The sequence below is a fragment of the Scophthalmus maximus genome, chromosome 6 (genome assembly GCF_022379125.1).
Source record: "Scophthalmus maximus strain ysfricsl-2021 chromosome 6, ASM2237912v1, whole genome shotgun sequence".
NCBI lineage: Eukaryota > Metazoa > Chordata > Actinopteri > Pleuronectiformes > Scophthalmidae > Scophthalmus > Scophthalmus maximus.
The window spans coordinates 6,679,231-6,702,371 of NC_061520.1; the positions used below are offsets into that span (position 1 = coordinate 6,679,231).

Consider the following 23,141-nt stretch of genomic DNA (forward strand, 5'->3'; position numbering starts at 1 on the left):
CATCCTTCAAAAGAAAAGCTTAAAATGTCACAGCCTCTCCCTCCCGTCGGTGTTTCTCACTTTGAATGGCCGGGCTATCCTCTTCTGAGGCATCTTCATTTTTCTTGGCCTTTGTTTTTTTGGGCTTGGCTTCAGCTCCATTTAGCTTGGTCACGGTTGTGCCATTGGCCTCTTCTCGTTTCTTTTTTGGCTTCTATGAAAGACTTGTGGAACAATGCGAGAAGAAGTCAGTTTTGGGGGAATAAAAATATTTCGGAGGATTAATCAAAATAGCTGCATCGTAATTACAAAAAAAAATAACTCACCATAACAAATTGAGATGTGAAGGAAGACGAGGGGGGAAAAATAATGATATTGTTACTTCCATAGCTATTAATAATATAGTACAACTATGAAATAGAATCTGGTAATTGTATCTTCCATCATTCACATTTGTTTTGAAGATCATCCTCAGAGTAACACAGTGAGACAGACATACTGTAATAGCAAATGTAATACGTTTTTGTAATATAAAACTTGTGGCAAAGCTTTAGATTAATTAAGCTGCAGAAAAACAGCTTGTATTTACTACAAGCAAACTGACTTAGTAGCTAAGGTTTACTTACATGTCAACAGGTCAAAAGTAACAGGGCATGAGGTAATGACAGTGATATCATGCACTTAAACCTTAATTTGAGTTCACGTCCTCACCAAGAAGTCTATACGTTTATGATAACTTAGCTCTAAAAACAAAACAAGAAATAAACAAGTTATGCAACAATTTTATGCAACTTGCTCGGGCCTCCTCCTGAGTACTACAAATTAAGATAAATACATTGTACAATATGGTCACAGTTAATCACAAACCCACACGTTAAGGACATAAGATTTCGAGTCTATTATTTTATGAAGCACCAATGTATTTTAACTAAACAAATAAATCTATTGAGAGCCAGGAGTGCAAAATGCAGTATTTGAAAGTCAGTATTTGAAAGTTACGTTTATTAAACTTTTTTGTCTTTTCTTTATTTAGAATAAACCGCACATATTTTGTCCAAATGTAATTCTTCACAACGCTCCCAAGTTTTGCGTTTATTTCTTCATTACCGGTAATATCTTCTAGACACAAGGCTACAATATCTACCCCCTCGTGCATTGATCAATGCGATTATTTCTGTATGCAATAATTGATTTTTTGGTATACAGTCAAATGCAACTATGCTGTAATGAGCAAAAAGTGTGGGGAGTCTGAAAACTAAAGCACTGAACAAAGTGACAGGAACAATGTGTCACAGTCGCAGGTCACAAGGAAGGAGGTCAGTGTGATCGCGACCAGCAGAGACAGTAAAGGTAATCCTATTAGATGTAGATGTAGATCCTGCAACGATGGAGGTCTATTTGTGTCCACAGACAACCCACAAGTCAGAGTAATGGCGGAGGATTTGGGCATTCAGCAAACTGGAAACAGTTGTATAAAAGTTCAGGAGGCGACTGCCCATCAACTGCAATAAGCCGAGACAAAGGCCAGACTTTTTCGCAGAATTAAAACATCTTACAAAACATAATTTAGAAAAAAAACAGATACTACTTGTGAACGTGGCATCAGACTTTTGGACCCCATTGTATATTCAAAATATAAGAAATCATTTTGCTTTGCTGACGCCATCCAGATGTTTGGTTTTAACTCTGATTTAGGCTCATGTTTTTAAAATAATGTGTCTTAAACTCTGCCATTGACCTTTTTAGTTTGCTTTGTATAAGAGTGGAGGAGCTGACACATAACTGTAGGTATTCCCTAAGAGGATTTAAATTTCATGAACCAAGTTGTGAAATTATGATCCAAAATCACTGTCAATGTTGTGTAAAAACAATAACGATTTTATAACCTAGTTTCCGCATTAGTGATGTAATTGTTCACATGTGTTTTTTCATACTGATTAAAAGGGAAGATCCTTAAAAGCTTTTAAGAAGGAAACAGCAAAAAGATGTAAAATGCTGTTGCAGACGTCACCACAGTAGCATCGCTGGATTATCGACCGCCTTCTATCCCTCATGCGTGCATTTGCAGATGCATTGCTCAGCAGATGAGCTCCAACACTCGGACATCGTCGATCCAAGACGAATGTCAACGCTCGAGGAGAAGGCAACCTACTCTGTAGTGTGGCTGCTTAAAGAGATGATATACAGTTTTGAAGTCTGAATGACTGGAGATTGTCTCAGTTGGATAACTAATGATTGATAATTCAATGGAAAACTTCCCATGCCAGCATTTGTACCAGTTACCCTACGTGTGGGTCTGGGATTATCATCTACGTTATTGTTTTTGTTAAGTATGTCTTTGATTTAACATAACCCAAGGACTCATTGAGAAATGTGTGCTAAAAAAACCCATAATGTGTTTAGCCATAATTGCACCGTACCCTAATTTTAAACTCTGCATAGGCGGTTTTACTATAAATATTGATTTAAAGATGGTTAATTGTCTTTTGTAATCCCCCAGGTCTCACTCTCTGAATATAATTACATGTCATTAGCAGGCAGCTGAATGAACACGGAGACATTTTTAAAGTCAATAAAAAAAACGTCCACAAAACCGCAACCCAACCATTTTACCTTCTCTGCAGACATGGCGTGGCCTTCGACTTCAGCTGTACCACTTCTCCCTTTCAGAGGTTAGAAAATAAAAAAAGCAGGCTTCCCACTGGAGATAATGAAAGAGTGAGAAAGCTCTGTACTCACTGCATCCCCATCAGCAGAAAGTTGTTAATAGGATTTATGTGTAAAGCCATCTGCTCTGTAGAAACACGTCAAAGGGAGAGACCAACAAAGGCCCGGGAGGAGGGAGAAGACTTGTTTATCACGTGTTGTTCACCATCCACACACCTAGAACTGGGATTTCACATCCCCAGGATACTTACCTCAGCTAGATCGCAGCTGTTACAAGACGTTTTGTCTGTACTTCTTTCCCTCACACCTAGTGCAATTTACAGTATAGGTCAGATCGGGAAAAGCATCTGTGCTCCCCATCTCTGGTGTCAGCTGAAGAAAAAGGGATTTCAAATTTTTTTCAACACAGATTTACCTGAAAATGATGCTGCAAGGCCGAAGTAGAACCTTCATCTTCTTGATTCCTGAGGGAAAATTAATGACAAATACACGTAATTAGCTAAATCAGGGCTCCAGACTAACTTTTCTGTTTTTACTAGGAGCACTGTAGCCCCTTACTGAAAATTTCAAGAGCTTAAGCAGGATATTTAGGGGCACACCTTAAACCGACCTGCATCGCAATTATTCACATTATCCCCCATTTTAACTGTATTATGATAAATGCTTTAAATGCAATAAATAGAAACTACAATGTGCTTTCTTATTTAAAGTTCATAATGTCACATTTTAATTGAAGTCGGAGAAAAAAAGTGCCAATGGTTCGTGGCAGTTGTTGAGCGTGACGTTAGACGACGACAGCGAGACACACGAAGTTGACTAATCAATCCCCGATCCTCCCCCTCTCACACACTTTCACCTACACTGACGGACTCTTTTCAACATTGAAAGAAAGAAATTTAGGAAGGAAACTTCTGCTTATTTGCAGGTCCCACGTGCGATGAGTTAAAAAATAAATATTTGCAGCGTCTCAAATTTTTGGGGTCGCAGTCTGGAGCCTTGTAAAAGTAACAATGTGAACCGTTTACAGCATTAATGCTCACTAATATGTGCATTTATGTGTGTGTGTGTGTGTGTGTGTGTGTGTGTGTGTACACAATACACATGTATTTTGAAACACTTGCTTTTGTTTGGCCCACTCCCTCCCTCCCTACCTACATGCCTATCAATCTCTTATCTATATCATATAGTCCCCATATTTTGGCAACCAGTAGCCATGACTGTGTGAAAGGTTTCTCCTCCACCCCTCCCACAGCCAGAGAGCCCTGTGGAGTCATTTCTTAATTAATAGGTCACACAGGGTATGGGAATAGGGCCTGAGCAGGTCTGCCTGACAGGAACAAAGCTTTCCCTTGCTACTTATTGGTTTAGCACCACTTGGCTCGTACCAGCGGAAAGTGGGTGTGGCAAAGCAGGAATAACCATTCAAGAAAACCACAAGGCGTCAGGTGGGGCTAGTGGGAAGCACGAGGAGGGTAGAGCTTGCACATTCGAAAAAAATGTAATGTGTGTTGCTGTTGACATACCTGTCCCGTGTCCAGGCCTCTTTTACGATGCGATTGTCAAGAGGCATGTTTGGTGTGGAAAAAGTTTACGTGCCAATTTATGGTCTTCATGAAGAAACAGGTCAAAAGAGAGAGTGTAGTGACTGAAGGATATCCAACACACTCAACACTGTATGTAAAGGTTTATCGGCGTGAACATATAAAACATTAGCATTAAAACAATCCCTCACCAGACAGTGGTCTTGCAAGGCCGCACTATGATTGACTCCATCCAGCTAGTGAGTGCACATCCTGCAGCACACAGAGGGGTCACATGACCCAACTTCTAAGAGGATTTTTAACAAAACAACAGGTCCCGTCCCCCCCATCGACTACCACTCAACCAGGAAGCCGTGACCTTTCAAATAGGATTACTCTAATTAGCCACTCACCATCTGTGACCATTTCTAGGGTTTTAATGGAAAAGCTGTGGAGACTTCCACAAAAAAAGAAAGGCTTAGGTGTAAATTGACTTTACAGGAAAGTAAAACACATTGAGGACAAACAATAATGTGTATCTTCATTATTTTTTTAAACTAGGATGTGCATTTAAAATGATCAAGAGGCTCATTTGGTGGGTTATGGCAAGAGGAGACAAGTTGGGAAAACAGGGATAAACAAGGCAGAACCGAGACAGAAGTACGGTTTTCCTCGGTAAGACGTCTCCGACATATGGTCTCCATACGCTCCAAACTCAGCTGTTTGGTCTGTGTTTGACCCTAGCAACAGTGCGAATGTGAAGCAGGATGATGCTGAAAACATGTGAACCTCCTTAAATACACAAGTCACTATGGTGGGTTTAAAAAAAGAAAGAAAAAAAAGTGTGATTTCCTCAGTCAACCACCAGATGCTGCTGCGCCCCAAAGGACAAAAACACAACGCAGGGAAAGCAGCTGCAAAACACCAGGGGGCACGTAGAAGTACTGTAATTTCATTTTACGCATATTTTAGAAATGACTGATCAGACCTCACTTGCGATGTTTGAAATGTTATAATTATCCATGGGAATAGTGGTTTTCTATCTCAGCCACGTCCTGGCTGGAGTCTCAAAACTCACAAGAGCAGATGGGGGGGGGGGGGAGTAATCACAGCTGAAGTGAACAATAACACGTGATAGAAAATAAATAGAGAAGGAGCAGTAACGAGTCTTGTAGTTTTATAAGGCCAGACCCTTTGTATCTCTGCGTTGCCGTGCGTCTCTCGCTGTCCAGTCAGCCGACTGTTGAAAGGGGGTCTAGACTAATGGCTTTGCTGGCATTTCTGCAAACGTTTGACAGTAACATGGCAGTTGGCAGGCGGCCGAAGGAAGGCCGGCGACCTCAAGGGAGCAGCGGAGAAGCCATCAAGTTCTTAAAGAGACAGACACTTGAGTGCGTTTCTGACCACACTGTGTTTCCAAATCATTTTCACGTCAGTCGTGTTTTATGACGGCGGGCAAGAAAGTAAACATAGCCGGAGCAAGGAGAGGCAGCGCAGGAGAGTATACCGTAGCAGAGAGGCTGTAAAACCAGCTCTTACTATACCAACAACTGTAACAACAGGCCTGAATGAAATGAAAACACATTAATCAAAGTTGTGGCGAAACAGGGACCGTTCAAGGCAGTTGTGCAAACACTAAGCCAGGAAGAATTATGTTAAATACATAAAGGTATAGCTTCCAGTGGCAGTGACCTGTGATTGAGGAGGGGGTGATGATAATGATATTTTAGTTCACCCGTGGGTTTAGTGCTGAAACAGCACGTCGGTGAGGACGTGAACTCAGTGGCACTGTACAGGCGGGTGAATCATCAACTCAGAGAGGGCCCATATCTCAGGAAGGACAAACAATGAAGACGAAACAGGAAAATCTGGGTTAAATTAGTCTATCCCCAGAGGAGGAACTGTTCAAGGAATGTGGAGGGGTAGAAAAAAAAAGAGACAATGGCAGGAGGTCTCGTCCATTTATTATAAATGGAAAGATGCTATTCGGGGAGCAAAAATAGTCTCTTGAGATGTAGACAGAATGAAACTCGCACTCCCAACGAGGTCACACTGTCAAATGTGTGGTCAAAAATGGAACTCTTTGATATCTTCTCAAAATGTTAAAATGAATTATTGTTAATCAATTTGGAAAGTTTATTGACACACAAGTGGCCCTTGTAGGCTGAAACGCTCACGATACAAGAGGAAATAATGTAATGTGGGAGAAAAAGGGAGAGACTGGGTTGACAGACATTACAGAATGAATGAATGAACGGATGAAACCTGTATTTCCCCCTCGGGGAAATTTCTTTGCATAAAAAACATGGTAAAAAAGCTTAATTTGAGACATCGATGAAAGACATGAGGTACAAGTTCAACAAGTGTCGAAATCCCAAACGCAGCTGAACGCTGCATGGGAGGAAAGATGTGATGCCTCTTGTAGTCCGCACCATGGCACCATGCTATACCTCCCCCCTGAAGATAAGAGCACATGTTCCTCGTATAGTGGATCTATAATGATCTTGTGAGCCAAAATCACGGTCTACTGGTCCGTCATATGAGTAACATTGCGCGAGACGAGTTCCTTCTAAAATCAACGATCATTTTGAAATTTGAAAACAGTGAGTTACCTGAACACTAGATATCAAAGTGGTTAATCTCAGATCTTTAACCTGTCTCGTCATCAGTTAACAGGCCTATTACCTATTAGAAATGTGATCACTGTAGAGTTATCCTGATGAACAATAAGAACAGCAGGGGTGAGAGGACACAACCTTGTGGTACCCCGCGCTGAGTGTGGGAGACGGATGACTGTCATCCGTGGACGTGAACACACGGTACAGTTGCAACTCAGTAAGAAAATTGTTCATCCATCTCATGAGGGTATGATTTATAGTACCCAGCTAGCTTCCCTGTCAATAGATCTGTACTGAAGACAGATGAGGAATCATCAAACAGATGGAGTTGAGATGGTCTCCTGTGCGTTCCAGCCAACAATTGTTTTTTTTCATTACCACGCCTCTTTTCACTATAGGTCCCTTCAGTATACTAGTCTATATCTGGGCATTCAAACTCTTCCAACTACGTGCTTTAACAGAAACCTTGTAGTTAATACACTCTCCTCATCCCTCACTTTCACTGATCTTGATTTAGTTGTTTTTTTGGGTAGGAAAAAGACACCGTCTTTGTCATATCCAACAATATGTGGTTTTCTGGTTGCTGTGCAGCTGCTCTTAATTTTGCCGTAGCATTAAATCAATCCATTTGGTCAGACCGGTCTCTTAGCTAAAAGCTAATGCAACTTGTGGAAATAATTGTTTGCATATACATCTCTTAACATAATCAGAAAGTAGCCTTAACATGTTAGCGTACCAAAGTACGGAGTTAAAGTCTGTAAAAACAAATGATTGTAACAATATATGTTTATGATGATATACAGAGTCTAGGTTCATCAAATTAAATGGAAGGCCTTTTTAAAACAACAGAGAATATACTTTGTATACATAGCCACCTTTTCAGTACTTCAAATAGTAATAATCCCAAGTAATATACCTGATCAAGAAATGTGACCCGGACCCATAAAATTGGTTGGTGGAAGAACTAATTACAAAATCATTAATTTTAATGAATGTATAATATTTGTGCTAAAATTGAACTGCCTGTTTTGAGTTGTCGAAGCCTCCTCGCTTCTGGGGCTAGCGGAAGCAGCCGTGTTTGTTAAATCACATCATGGTGCACAAAGGACTGAAAATCCTCCTGCATCCACTGTTGTGGACTTTTAAGGCATTTGTTAAGGGAACTGAATCCAATACTTTCAAGCCCTTTAGACACCCAGACGACTTTAGCTTTAGCTCAGTGTATCTAATCAACTGTCATCTTTACTTTCTGCTCTGGACTCAGGAGCTAGATCTCAAAATGATCTCTGTATTCGCAGCGATGACTAGAGACAGTTTGGGGAGTTAGTTAATTTGGTGAGAAGATGCGAGACAATGCTGAAGCTAAAAGTTCCCCATGGAGGCTCAAGCAGCCAAATCTAATAATGGAAGCAAATTGAGAACCCTCCTTCACTCACAAGCCTCTCTGTTATCTCTTGTTAATAAATTCCTCACAGCGAGATAATAGAGGATCATATTATGGCTACACAGCCCGTTGTGCATTCCTTGACCTCAATGACCCATGAGGGGGGAAAAAAAGTTTGGCGATGAGGCATTTGACATTCACAATGACAGGCACGACGTACAGTAAGTAGGTGACGACATCACTGCTGTATTGTAAGCAGACTCCCAAATGGACATCCCAATGGAGAGAGAGTCCTTCGACACTGGCGCCAGAGAAAATTAAGACCAACGCAATCCTCAAAAATTCAAAAACACGCAGATGCAGATGGATACAGATGTGTAGGCATATGCCTGTAAACTTTCATACTAAATAGTCTATAATAAAACAAGTCTAGCGAGGATTGAATGTTAGGAGTGAAGCTGCATTAGAAAACTGTGTTCTGAGTATGTTTGTGCTGTACTAAGCAAATCTTTCCTGTTCTGAAAATGAAATAGTTTGCTGCACAAAGACACTGGAGGAACATGTTTTTGACAGCATGCTGCTTACTGTTAACCCTAAAGACGGCTGTGCTTTCAAAACCTCTGGAAAAAAAAAAGCAGTTGTTTCCCATCACTTTTGCGGCGTACAGTGGGCTGTGTGATCTTTGACACCTTTTTTTCCCACTGCTCCGATAGCTGTGTTAAGGGTCACTGTGTTTCTGGAGCACGGGCCGCGTAAATCCTGCCGGGGTGTTTCGATAATTCTTGACATGCTCTCCGTTTGTATGTGGTGAAATGTTGAAAAGGCCATCCTGTTCATAATTGGATTCTTAATGCACGGCAGATGAGGAAAAACAGACGTGGGAAAGAGAACCGTGTCCTCCAGAGGCTTTACACTATGCAGGTTTACCCTTGGAAAAGGAAAATAGCACTAGAAATGGTTCATTTTACTTTGTGTTGGTGAAACCAATGTTTGCTTGTGTCTCTTAAGAGCATAACCCTACTTCTATGCACTTTCTATCACTGAAAAACAACGCAGGAGAAAAGAAGTTGTGCTTATATAAAGTGTCAAGAAGGAAACGATGTGGAAGGTTAGATGAGAATCCCCGAGCGACTCAGGGCAGAAGTAAAAGGCACGGCAGCCGGAACCTTGTGTGAATTGTAACACAAGCAGCGCGCTGAGCCTCGTGAGAGCTCGACACACATCTGAAATGGAGGACAAAGTGTCCAGGAAACAGCGCTGCGAGCTTGCGCTTTCCCATTCTCCGGGTGTCTTGTGATAGAGACCAGCCACCGCGGAGCGTCGTCCAGATGACCGTGAGTCCCCTAAACAGATGGACAGATGTCTTAATGACTGAGCTGGCACAAGTTGGCATCGGCCCGAAAGCGAGAGCGAGCGTTAAAGTCTTGAGAGCGGTTCACTGCCCGGGAGAGTCCCCGGGAGAGAGAGGGAGAGGGGGAGAGAGGGTGGCGGGATTGAGTGCAAAAAGCCAGCACTCCCCCAGCAGACTTGTTCCCTCCGTTTTTCTGAAACAGTCAGTGCTCTTTTGAAACGCTGCCAGCGGAGGCTGGCTCAAGCCCTCGCAGCTGAAACTTTTACAAGCTCGGTGTTTGCGAGCAGGAAGCGAGGGACACAAAGTGAGATTTGTCAAGGCAGTTTGCAGCTCCTCTCCCTCTCTCCTCTCCTTCGCCTGAGATGTCGGCACAATGATTCACGTTTTGGTATCTCCGTTCGTTTAAACCTCAAATCCCCCAAGAGTTATGCACAGCCTGTTTTGGAGTGAAGACTGCAAGACGAGATAAACGATTTGAAGTAAATGTGAGGATGTAATCGCTTTGAGAGAAGAAAAAAAAGGAACAAAAAGAGTCAGTGACATCACACAGGAAGCTGCCTTGGATATTGCCTGAGGAAAGATACTGACGAGTGTCCGCGGCACTCGGTGACGCGGACATACTTACGTTATATGTCCTTTTTCAGGACTCGACACGTGGATTTATTTCCGTTTCTCGGTGATGATCCACACAAAACACTTATGTTTGGATTAGATTGTTCCTGGACACTGACTCTTCCCGTTCCCAGATTTTGTGACTTGGAGGATTACAATGTGCCAAACATCCCAGAACACCCGTCTGTTACACTGAAAGCAAACATTAATTTCCACCCACTACTGAAGTCAAATTAAGATCACAACCACCCGTCGGATGCCATTTTTTCTCATTATCTGCCGCGCGGCAAAATCTGGATTAAAAACACAGGCAGGTGCAGAACTACTAAAGACGTCTGGAATGACTGCCGAAAATGGGAACTGCGAGGCATGTACTACCTGGGAATGATGCCAACTGCTGACAAAAGGCTTCACTGCACGGCTCTGAGAGGAGCCTTAAACTCATTTGCTCCGAAATGCTTAAGGAGTATGTGACTCTGACTTGTTTGGCCAACTGTAGATAAATCTATCAAACCCCTTTGGCTTGGTTACAAGACAGCATGTAAGTACTCACTTCTGATTCCTTTACCCGAGCTCCTTTCTCTGCCTGCCTCCCTCTCTTTCATTCCTTCTTCCCTCCCAGCCCCTAATCTTACAGTCAAGTGAGTGACTATTTGATGGCACATATTATACAGCTCATGCGACTGTTCCCCTTTTATTTGTCGAGTGTGCTCGACAACTCCGTGACTTCGCCTCCAAAACGAAACTCTTGCCTACTTTTATGCTCATTCGGATTTTTTCATCGGAGCGTGGAAGCAGCCTTTTTGACTTCCTGGTTTCTTTTCCCTGTCTCCCTCTCTCCTTGCTGTCTCTCCTTCTTGGCAGTGGGGCAAAAGTGGGCAGGGAGAGAGGAGGGCATGGCCTAGAAACTGCTCTCAAGCCCCAGCCCCTGTTCGAGTGGGGTTCTTTGCTGGTATACTACTCAGCCTTTCCCTCGTCTTGCAGGCTAAAGAGAGGGATGTGGATGCATGCTCCTTTCCAACCCCGCCGTTTTTTTTTGGTGTGTGTGTGGGGGGGGGGGGGGTGGGGGGGTTTGGCGACACCAAGGCCTTCTTTTTTGCGGCTGAACACTAGCCTGACCTGCACAAAAAAACTGAAGTCACCTCCAGGTATTTCTGATTTTTGGTTCTGCTACTGTTTGGGCCTTGATGCTGTTCTTTGTACTCTCCCTTTATTTGTGTCTGTTGCACTTTTTACAGTTTTTCTGTCACCTTCCACACGGTGCACAACGTCCGCTTGGCATGCCGTGAACACGATGTCCTGAATCGCCAACGTTCGTGCTCGATTAAGAGATCCGGACCAAATCGTTTGTGTATATTCACTGTCTGTTTATAAAGCGTTGTTCGATAAAACACGTCTTTTTGCTAAAGAGACATTTCAATGGTTGTGTTACTGCCTCTTCAATTATTTAGGTATAATTTACAGGACAGGGCCTAAACACACAGCAACTGTGGTGGCTTGAACAAATACATTTCACCCCATTATCATTAGGAATCAAACAGGAAACCTCTGAGATAAAGGCAATTAGCTCTCCTTTTTTTTCTTAATCGAAGATTTTGATTTCTGTGTTGCTTTGTAGGTGTGCGAGACATGCAACCAGCGGCAACATAAAATGTCCCTAAACTGTAGTGTCGCTTACTCTTTGCCATCTATTTTACCACAAAAGGAAAAAAGTGGAATAAGAATCTTGAAAAAAAAGTGGTTTCCCTACCATGCAGACAAACGGTGTCAATCCTGAATTGTTCTTGAATGCTGCTGTTTGATAGATCTGTTCCAAAAAACCAGCATGAACCAGATCTCTCTGTTGGAAGCATTGTTCTATACATGAAGAGGCTTGTATTGTAAGACCGCAGGGTCTCGGTTTCTGATCAGGCCTGTTTGTCCGTTTGTGGTTCTGTAATCACAAGAGGCTCCGAAAGCTACTGCATTAAAACATTAATGCTGAAATAAGTTACATGTATTTAAAAACAATGGCTCGTTCACTTCGCAGGTTAATCTCTTTTATGAAACTGATTAGACCGTGTCAACACACATGATGCGCGTCGTTGATTGCGGTTTTGTTTGCGTATAATTAAGTCAGCTTTCGGGTTTGTGTTTTGAGTGTGTGATAATGACTGATACTGTACAGAGAGGGTGAATGAAGGAAAAAAAAGGGGGAGGGATCGGGGGGGATGGGCAGATAGAGAAAATGAACTTATTTCCTCCTCCCCCTTAGTTCTCCTCAGATGAACTTGCTATGCTGCTTGATGACATGTTGTTTGGAAAGCCATATCCTCTGCTATTTGCGTTTCTCTCCTCCCCATGGTTAGAGTGACTCTGTGGTTGCCAGGATCAAAGTCTCTTTTTCTTTTGGCTGTTGCGTTTATCTGGTCACTCTCTCTCACACACACACACACACACACACACACACACACACACACACACACACACACACACACACACACACACACACACACACACACACACACACACACACACACACACACACACACACACACACACACACACACACACACACACACACACACACACACACACACACACACACACACACACACACACCTCTTCCTGTTTGCACGCAAAAAACACTAATGGGCTACGAACAGCATTTGACCTGACTCTGCAGTCAATGCCATATCACTTAAACCAATCAGTCAATGTTAAACAATGCGCTCTGTAAAGGCCAAAAGGAAGACATCTTGAGAATAACATCTGGATGGGCCAGATGTTCCACCAGTGTCTTCACCTATGTGGAATATTATATTGGCAGGTTTCCCGTGACAGTAAGAGCCACGTACGACAATACTTCACCGAGGAAACTTGCAAACACTCTCATGAGATCATCGAACTTGTGTATTGTATTATACATGAAAAGTACTTTGTTCACTCAGTGTCTCTTGAAAATGTCACTGTGCGTAAACAAAGACCCACCGGTTGTGCCGTGCAGCAGTATATGGGTACGACATACAGGCGCAGATAAAGGAAACTTCCGCAGCGCAAACCTAAATGTACACCACAAACTGCAGTTCTCTAAACTCGTTGCTCTATGAAAGGAGACATTATGCTTTTTCAGTTTGTACCTTTCCTCTAGTGTGTCATATAGTTGTTTTTTTTGTTAATATAAAAGATCTACAAAGTTAGTTATTAAGGCTAGTGGAAAAAATAAAAAAATCAGGACTTGTTATTATCTTCAGTTAGAGGTTTGACCTAAGGCACTAGAAGCGCAGTCTATCTGATGACCCCTGACATACTGTAGGGGGGCATTTCCTCCCCAATTAGTACCAGATATTGAATTGTGAAGTGTAATGGCTCCCGGCCTGGGGTCTGGATCCCTCACTAGGGATTGTACGATCAATCTAAGAGGTCCAAGGATGAAGACTGGGCAATCAAATACGATTTAACGAAAAAAAAATACTTTTACGGTTGGTTCTTAAATTACTAAAAATGAATTATCTAAGAAATTAGTCTTCGAGTTGACTGCTTAACACTCAAACCATGACAAGTAGTCATGTAAACATGTACACTAGTTTGCATTAAGGGGACACAAAAAAATACTTGTGACACTAGTGTAGACAACAAAACAACTGCCAACATAAATGGTAAATATTAAATTATCCCCAAACTCTGATATTTAAGATTTTAAAAGTGCTCTTAGTTCAAAGGAAACACCGTTTTGGAAACAAACACCACAAAAGACGAAGAGAGAGTGAAAGCATCAAACAGGTACATAGCAACAACAAAGAGGGAACTTCAAACTTTATTAATGACTCAGTGGAGCTCCACGTGGATTTCTAAGTTTTGTGCAACAACTGGTATCTCCAAAAATTTAAAACCGGTTCACAACACATGACTTTTCATGAGGACTACAACAACAAAATTGCAAAATGGCTGTTTCTGCAGGTATGTTGATGGGCTCACAAAGACTATAACTCATGAATTTCAATCAGTGTGAAAACATACAATATAGACAGGACAGAGACAACTCTTTTGGATCCATTTTTCAAGTACTTTTTGTGAATCGATGATTTTCCAGAAATTACAAAATTCCCAAATCATTCTCTCAATAAAAGAAACACTGTCTGTATGGCAGGGGTGAGTCCGTGTGCCAAGTTGACGAGACTCAACTGCAACCTCAATCTCAAACAAAACATGACCACTTGTCCAACATATGGACAAAGTCTGGTTGTGGAACAATGGACCTTTCTCTGGATGTGTGAACACCTAGCTCACATAGCATGAACGCGGCACTGAGAATCAAGCGATGGCACCGTACCTTACTGTGTGGTGTCATACCGCCTCTCTTACACGGCATCCTCTCACCGCATTGGCTGCCAACGCTCTCCTCCTCCCCCCCCCCCCCCCCCCCCCCCTGCTGCTGCATCCCCGACATCACCCCCTGTTCGTCTCATTGAGATTCAGCTTGGCACGCGGACAATGCTCATTTCTTGGCACCAAATATTCAGAGAGAACCGCGTAAGCGAACCACGCAGAGTCGTTTCCCTCACAATCGTCCACAAAATTCCGCCGGTCATCATGGATCAACGCCAACTTGTAATGGGTATTTTTTTTTCCGTGTGCCTTTGTCTGCTAAATTTTGTCTTCAACATGTTTAACACTGTACGATGAAGAAAGCTGCCCCGGGCATTTCTATTTGAATTTACAGTGAGTGAGCAGTGGCAGCGATATGTTCATTGGCATGTTGTTCGTTGCAGTACCTCTTATGGATTCCTCACAGTTTTCCTTCGTTATACTCTTCAGCAGAGCAGCCATCTTCCCATCATCAGAAGCTTGGGGATATCCAGTGAAAGTCAAACCACATTAGATCTGGGTGTAAAAGGAGAAGGACAGAATGATTTGCTTTCGATCTTGCCTACCAGTTTGGTGCAAATTAGTATTTTCCTCAAGCGTAGTTTCTGTTTAAAAGGTTGAAGCACAATCACAAACAGGATATTTGGATACAATCAAGGTAAGAATGACAAAAAATAAGTTCCACTACTGTACGAGAACTTTGCACCAAACACAATATTAAAGATATTAAAAGATCTTTAATATTGTGTGTTTGTCAAAAAATTCTATGACAACCACTGAATTACAACTTCTATCCAGGGTTATGCTAGAAATGTAATATTTTTTATAACAGATGTTTACGATGGATTATTCTCAGAAACAGAGACGCCAGTCACATCCTGTTCAATAACGCTCTGTGGTGTTGTGTGCTGACTGAAGAGACCAGAGATTAGAAGCACACCTTAGCGCACGATACTGAAAGCTGAAAAAGCATCTTCGGAGGTGTATTGCCCCTGTTCTTTCTGTGGCGTAAGCTTTGAGCTTTGAGTCATAGTTTGTGTCCCAGTGGCCACAAATTCTGTTTTACTTCGCGTAACTTTTCTTGTACGTGCTTTCACCCGGTCCGCTCTGCATTGGCCAGCCGGTTAGAGAAGTCTGATACCATTTGCCGTCTAATTAATTCAACATCTCAATTAAGGCCTCCCTGCTCTCTGATGCCCCTTGTGCCTTTTTTTTTTTACTTCTGCCCCAGCGACCACGGCCTGGCACCACAGCCGCACAGTCGGCCAAAACATTTCAATCACTGTCAGCATTAATTAGACCAAAGAGGAATTCAGAACGTTAATGAACTGCCCGGCCGCTTTTCAACCACCGTGGTTCACATGCTAATTTATGCAAAGCGTCCGAGCCCCTGCATGGGTTGACCATCGTCGTCTACAATAACAGTGTCTGGGCTCGGTCGGCTCGGCCAAAGTGCGGCTCTGTCAGGGCCCAGACGGCTCTGCCCAGCCTGTGTCCCAGACTCCGGCTGGCACAGTAAACAGACTCCTGTCTTTTTTCTTCTATTGACATGAAGTGGCTTTCACACTGAGCTCAAAGGGCAATTTTCTGGAGTCAACACTTCAGCACCTTTGTAAAATCATCTAAAAAAACAAGCAGGATTTCTTAGCATACATTTGTGAAGAAGCAGCAGTCGTCTCTATGAAGTAATGTGTGAACGAGCAATTCAGTTTCAAAACATGTGCTCTACCATTGTTTGTGGAAGAAGTAAAGAGTCTGCAGGGATCTGACGGAGGAGGTAAAAGTTAACAGGTTGCACCACAGATGTTGGGTATGGGTGCCAGACAGCTCCCTAAAATGGCCGAGGTACTGCCATTTTCAATTTTCCTCCTTTGCATTAGCTTCTGGTTGTACAGACGGAAGCGACCAAACTGAGGAAAGACATGCTTAAACGGAGCCGGGTTTTTTTTTCCGTCTGTAGGAAGTAGGCACCAAGTCTTAGCACAGCTGCCGTTCATCGTGTGCCAACTTCTCTGAAAGGGAGTGATTCTTAAAACAAATGGCCATCTTTTTTCCTGTAATGAACTAAGTGTATTTCAACATTCATTTGTAGGTAATTGAAAAAGTTGCTGATATGCTGATGTACACTATGTCCATCACCTGACATTCTTAAACTGCCCAAATACATCTGCACTGACCGAAGCAAGTGGTGAGATACTGTAAATCACAATAAGCCTGGTGAACCAGGCCTAAAAAGGACGGATATGTACGTGTGCACCTTTTCATTATTTTACTACAATGCAACACAAATGCTTTAACACTCTCAGAAAAGTATTTCAGGTTTTTCAGTGATGCACTAAGCTTTATCTGAAATTACCATCTGTGATCAAAACAACCGTTGTTTGCCCCTGGTGGATACTGACATGACATATAAAAACCTTCTTAATCTCTCTTTGTTTTTGTCTCACAGTTTGACTGACAGGCTTCCGCTGCTTCCTGCAAAAGTGTCTGTCCTTGAGGCTGAGGTAGTAGATTGAATAGTTGTGGGGTTTGTGTCCTCCCTCTGAGATAACTATGCAATCTACTGTCTTTCCTAAGGAGACAGGTTGATCTGCTGTGATGCCAACGGCCCGTGTGCACACAAGGAGGTCCATGGACAAAAGAACTCATGGACGAAGTACCCAACCTATGTTTTGTCTTATCTCCTTATCAAATACTGCTGGAACCAATGAAATCTTGTTTTTAATGACGCTGTGCTTGAAGTTGAGCCTAGCAAGGTGAGGTAGTAGGTTGTATAGTTTGTGGGATGGAGTCAATCCTACTCAGGCGTTAACTATACAGTCCATTACCTTCCTTGAGAGGTACAATGAGTGCTTGGAATGAAGCTACCTCACACTTCCCGAACGGTAACCGAGCCACTCTGATGCCATCTGGTGGCCAAAGTCTATGATCAGCTATGGAAGTGACTCCTCACTCCTTCTGGTCTAAGAGTAATTCATAAAGCATTTCAACAATAAAAGTAGCCACATCCCAAATCTGAGGAACACCAGCAGACTCCGACCTCACAGATTTTGATGGCCGTCAACTTAACTCATTTGCTCAACGACAAATCGAAACAATCAAGCAACTATGGAGATGACCAGACAAGTACAGTTTGTGGCGATGATGATCACAGCCTCAGCTCTGAAGCAGCTTTCAGCAACGCACAGGCCGCAAGCCCGGACATTTTCTCTAGTAAAATTTCAGGAAAATGTCCAAATGGGAATACAGCAGGTATTGTAAATCTCCAGAAGATTCAAGAAGAGCGCGCGCTCTGACCAGGCGCCACCCCTCGTCTGAATGTTCTGGACATTTTCCTGCTCTGGTGAATGTTTCTCGTATCTCCTGCTGCGTTCTTCACACGTGAACGGCAAAATGGCCGCACCCAATTTTCCAGACATCTCCCACATTTCACGCCCGACAACAGCGTGACAGAACCCTTCATCAAACCAACAATGCACTCTTACTCAGTTTGAGAGACAGGTCATTTAGTGCACGTTCAATAATCAGGAACTGCAAATAAACACATGAATAAGAAATGAAATCTAACAGCTTTTGTTCCTCGTGCTACTGTGTATTTATTTCACATTCACTGACTTACTGCTCACTTGTCAAAGCACCAATCATTGTTGACGGAAAGAGGAAGTTCGTGATGGTGCTCGGTAGCGTTGCGACAAATCTGTGACCACTTCTCTTTCAAGTTGTTATCAGCAGCTTTATGAATTGCTCTCATGAGAAAACTCTTATTTTGGCCCAAATGGAAGAATTCCTAGCGGTAAGATAAGGTCCTTTGTAAATGCATCCCTAAAGATTAAAATAAATAAATAAAACACAATAACAAGTGTGGGTGCAGCATTATATTAAGAATTGTATTTTACATTTAAGAATTGCTTTTTTTGTTGGACAGCAAGGATTGTTCATCAGATACGTTGGTCTGTCAAATGAATAAAGAATGAAGAAAATGTTGCCTTGATTTCCTACTTCTTTGACGAGGCAGTTGAGAACTGTGACTGTTGTTCACGGTGATTGTTACTGAATGATGCACTGCTGAAAAAATCATCAGGCATTTAATATGCTTTAGGTAAAGGGAAAACAACTAAATTAACGTCTTTGTAAACCGAGTTGGTGAACCCTTACTTAGGAGTACGACTTAAGAGGTATTTGGATCCATCCCCAAAATAGCAACACTACAGATACTTTTCATTTCTGATCAACAGGATCGAAACCAGTTTCAGTCTTTTTCTTCTACGCCACGCGCTTCTCCACTGCTGATATTCTGATGTGTGTGCAATCAAACATGAACATATGAGCCACAGTTCGGAGCTGTGGCAGCGCCACCAACTTGTTCGAACAGTTTAAAATCTGAAGAGAGAGCAATTAAAGATGAGGAGAGAGATGAGGAAGAAAAATGTCTCAGACAGAGCCTCTGCTTTGCTCTCGCTACACACATGCTTCAGCTGGGAATCAAACCCGGGTCTCAGACGTGTCAGGTAGAAATGATAACACTCCTTATGATGATTTTGTTGTAATTAAAATACATCAAGATATAACCTAGTGATGATGTATATACCTAAAAAAAGCACACCTCCTAGATGAAGCTTCACAAGCCACTTTTAATAATAACAAGTATCAGCAATTCTGTATCACGTGGTATCGTATCCAAAAGACATTTTGCACCCATCCTTAGTAATACATGGCCATTTTATAGCCACACTAAGATTACAGCATTGATAACCGATTGATATCACGTCAAACTTACGAATAGTTCTGCCAAAATGGCCACACTCCAAGTCCCACACATGTGGAAACAGGAAAATGTAATTAAAACTCTTGAGTCTCATCCAATATCAGGAGAACATGCAAACCAACCATTAACCTGCACACATCTGATAACAAACCTACCAATCTAATCTACAGGGCATTCAAAATGAATATGTAACTTTAAGAAAGTTAAGAAAAACCCAAATGTATAAAACAGGAAAATAAAAAAAATACTGGTGAATCAAAGAAAGGATTGTATTAAGTGTTGAATTAAAGTGATTTAATGAGCAAATGTGAGTGTGTCTGTCCTGTTATGGGAAAACATTTTTGATGAAAGTTGATCCAAAATTTGGACTCAAGAAACACATTTTGACTGAAGGTCATTTCCAAGACTGAGGGTCATTTCCAAGACTGAATATAAAGAACTGGAACTTTAACAGAAAAACAAAAGTGATCTGAAACTTGTCTTGGTGTAAAAACTAGCCTTTTTTAAAAAGTGGAAGTTGCTTTTTTTTTGCTGCAAGACAGTTTCTGCAACACACACACTCGCACACACAGTAACTAGCACACATGCACACACACACGCACACAGCAGATAACAGAGCTCTCGGTGCACATGCCTAAATTTGTTCACTGTAATATTATCTTCAAAGAAAATGTAGCTTCCTGATATCCATAAACGTCTATAAAGTAAATGTAATACTGTAACTGTCTCTCTTCACCTTTCAAAGGTCAATCAGACTTGGTCGTTGAAAATACAGAAACACAGAAACAAGGAATTCTGCCTTCACTCATCGTTGAGCACACTGTTGTTGACGTTGCTGCTGTGATTGTTGTTCATCGTCTGGCTCGACTGAGACCCTTGATTTTCTTCTCCACATGAAATGTGCCGTCTCCAGATCTTCAGATACGCGTCCCTTATCTTTTGTATTTTGAACGCATACACTACGGGGTTTACCGCGGAGTTAGCGTGAGAGAGCAGGATGCCAACATGGAACGCTGACTTGGGCACGTGGTTCGGCTCGCCAAAGTAAGCAATGCAGTTCATGATGTGGAGAGGGAGCCAGGACAGGGCGAACAGGGCCAGCACCAGAGACAGAGATCCTGCCAGCTGTTTCTCTTTCCTCAGGTAGTTCTCAGATTGTTCCTGAGCACTGTTGCCCGGTCTCTCTCTCAGGTTTCCCCGAATGGTACAGAATACAAGGCTGTACAAAGCGGTCATGATCAACAGAGGCGTCAAAGTGCAGAGAAAAAAGTTGAAGTAAACCAGATACGACATGGGGATCACAGATATAAACTTGCAGACGATCGTAGAGTTGACTGAATCAGACATGGTTTCGCTGTTGGACCATCCAAGCATGGGAGCGAAGCTCAGTGGCATAGCAACAAACCAACATGCTGCTACGACAAGCCATGAATGTCTCCGAGTTACAGTCCTTTTGTACCTAAAAAAAGAGTCAGAGCTGAGATTGAGACAAAAATGGATTAGAATATAAAACTTCTACCTAAAAAATTTAAAATAAATCCTACCTGAGGGGGATATACACCCGGAGGTAACGGTCCACAGCGATGGCCGCAAGACACAAAACTGAGACCAACGTCAACAGGATGACCACGCAGCTGACGAAGAGACAGCCGTGAAATGAAGTATTCACCCGTCCGTCCACCACCACGGCCAACGGTATGGCCACACAGCCAACCAAGAGGTCGGCAGCAGCCAGAGAGACGATGAGGGAGAAGGTGGGCAGCTGGATGCTTTTACTGGTCCACAGAGCCAAAATAACCAACGAATTACCCAGGCAGCAGCTGACAGCAATGAGGACCTCCAACAACGTGTAGATCACTACACCAACGCTCATTGTGCTTCCTATCTGACTAATGTTTGGTTACCGGAGTAAGCGAGTCCGACCCGTTCTGTGCTCATTGTTCATCTTGATCTTGTGAAACCTTTGAGGAAGTCCTTCTAGTCACTCTTTTTTTCCCTCCAATTTGTGATGACACAAGCTTTGTATATGAATTTTCTGCAGGATTATATCATATATTTGTAATTGTTTGTTTGAAATGGGAGAATTTAACGCTGCGGGTCAAACTGTATGCTGTTGCAAAAGATTACATGGTGACTTTGTGCTATCGTTTTGTTCTTGTTCCATTTCTGTCGGGAAGAAATGAGACTAATAACAAAGAGTGTAACTGGTTTACAGAAAAATAAAGAAATACTTTGATCCACAAGGGAAATTGGGTAAATATTGTGAATGCAATTTTATACAATTTGCTGATATTTTAAAGAACAAATAATTGATTTGAGAAAATATGAATCAATTATGAAAATAACTTATTTGTTGCCCTACTTATATCCTATCCGTATCAAAAGTGCTGCACAGAATTAAAACTTAAAAACTCTCAGAATATTTTAATAGGAATTGGTAGGATCATATCTCAGACAGCAAAGACAAGCTTATTCTGGGCAGCAGGATTTTCCTTGGCCCGACATATGCCAGTATTGTTCGAGTAAATGTACTTAATACTATAAGCTAGTAGGGCTCACATTGTCACCAATTTCACTTCCCTGAATGAAGGGCCATTTATCTGAGCAAGCACAACAATGGAAAATTGGATATGAAAGTAAAAGAAACACTGACTTACTCATTTATAGGCCACATTACAAATAAACCGCACAACCAAATGTGAAAGTTATGATTGCTGGAGAGATCATTGATTATAATCAAAGTGTAAATTTTTTTTGAGCTAATTGTCACTTTAATTTAACTAAATAAACAAAATTAAACGTCACCAGAAAAATCAAATTGTTACAGCAATTAACTTTTCCATTATTGGAGACAGAAAAGACAACAATGTTGTGGCGAGACAAGCCAAGGTCCAGATTGGCTACGTTCTGTACGTCTCATCTGGGGCACCGAGACAAACAGTATAGTGCTGTACACATGTTTGGACACATTTTTAGATTCTTAATCCATCACACTGACCATCGGGGACGCCACGCATCTGATTGCTCAAAAATCCATTCTTCGACCCCCAAACATGTACAGCCAGAGTCATGAAGGACAATCCTGGACAGAGGACTAGTCCTGTTATACAGCCAAAGGGTGGTCACACCAAATATGAATTGATATTCTCTACACACATGTTTAGAGTTAGCTATACAAGTCATGACTTCATTAAAAAAAAGTTATTTTAAAATTTTCACAACTAAAAAAAAACACAATGAGCATTTTTAAATGATCTTTTTCTTTTTTAATTTACATTTCCTGAGCCTGCAGCTGTTTCTGCCGTTTTCTGATTGAGTGATGTGTCGGAGAGAGAAAAGAGAGCAGCTAATGTTGTGTTAGCATAACGTTAGCAGTTAGCCGCCTAGCTGGAGTGAGTAGGAGCTACGACAAATGCCCCCCCACCACCTCTCTTGTTTGGACCACATGGTTTCTTGCTCGCCAAAAAAGCATGCAGACAGACAAATAAACTGGATCCAATTTATGTGGAAACATAAAAAAATAAATAAGCTCTAATTAATTAGCCAAGTTAGCATTAGGGCTACACAAGCAAACAAACACTCACCTGTTTGCATTGATGTGCACAGGTCAAAGATAACGAGGGCGGTCAAACCTTCAATAGGGTTAATCCACAAATGTGCGCCAGTCAGCGACATCTTCACAGAGTCCGCGGAGTCGACTGTAGACTGGGTTCATCCGTTTCACTTTTTCCCCATCTGCCACGAATTCAAACGTCCAAACGCAGCAAGTGCGCTGCTGATGATACATCGGTCGGGCGCAGGTGTGCCGAGGGGCGGGGCCACGGGTTTACTGGAGGCGGAAATCTGCTGGCTTCCGGAAAATGTCCGGAAATTGGGTCGGGACAGTTTCCGGAGTTTA

General features: G+C 42.2%; 1 protein-coding gene and 1 long non-coding RNA gene across 4 annotated transcripts; both read right to left on the reverse strand.

Moving 5' to 3' along the window:
* Positions 1-93: 93 nt before the first annotated feature.
* LOC124849357 lies at positions 94-23,106 on the reverse strand. Of its 3 annotated transcripts, none has more exons than XR_007030861.1 (6): positions 22,828-23,102; positions 14,886-14,994; positions 3,062-3,110; positions 2,898-2,953; positions 2,593-2,768; positions 94-193 (listed from the first exon to the last, which is right to left on the reverse strand). It is a non-coding gene; the product is annotated as an uncharacterized LOC124849357 (long non-coding RNA). The 3 variants fall into 3 exon arrangements; XR_007030860.1 differs by having other exon boundaries at positions 2,593-2,773; positions 22,828-23,100; XR_007030859.1 differs by having other exon boundaries at positions 2,593-2,953; positions 22,828-23,106.
* Positions 19,090-21,273, reverse strand: LOC118309393 (adenosine receptor A1). Its single transcript, XM_035631460.2, has 2 exons — positions 20,788-21,273; positions 19,090-20,702 (listed from the first exon to the last, which is right to left on the reverse strand). The coding sequence occupies exons 1-2, from the start codon at positions 21,114-21,116 to the stop codon at positions 20,045-20,047; spliced, it is 987 nt and encodes a 328-aa protein (XP_035487353.2). The 5' UTR covers positions 21,117-21,273; the 3' UTR covers positions 19,090-20,044.
* Positions 23,107-23,141: the final 35 nt, after the last annotated feature.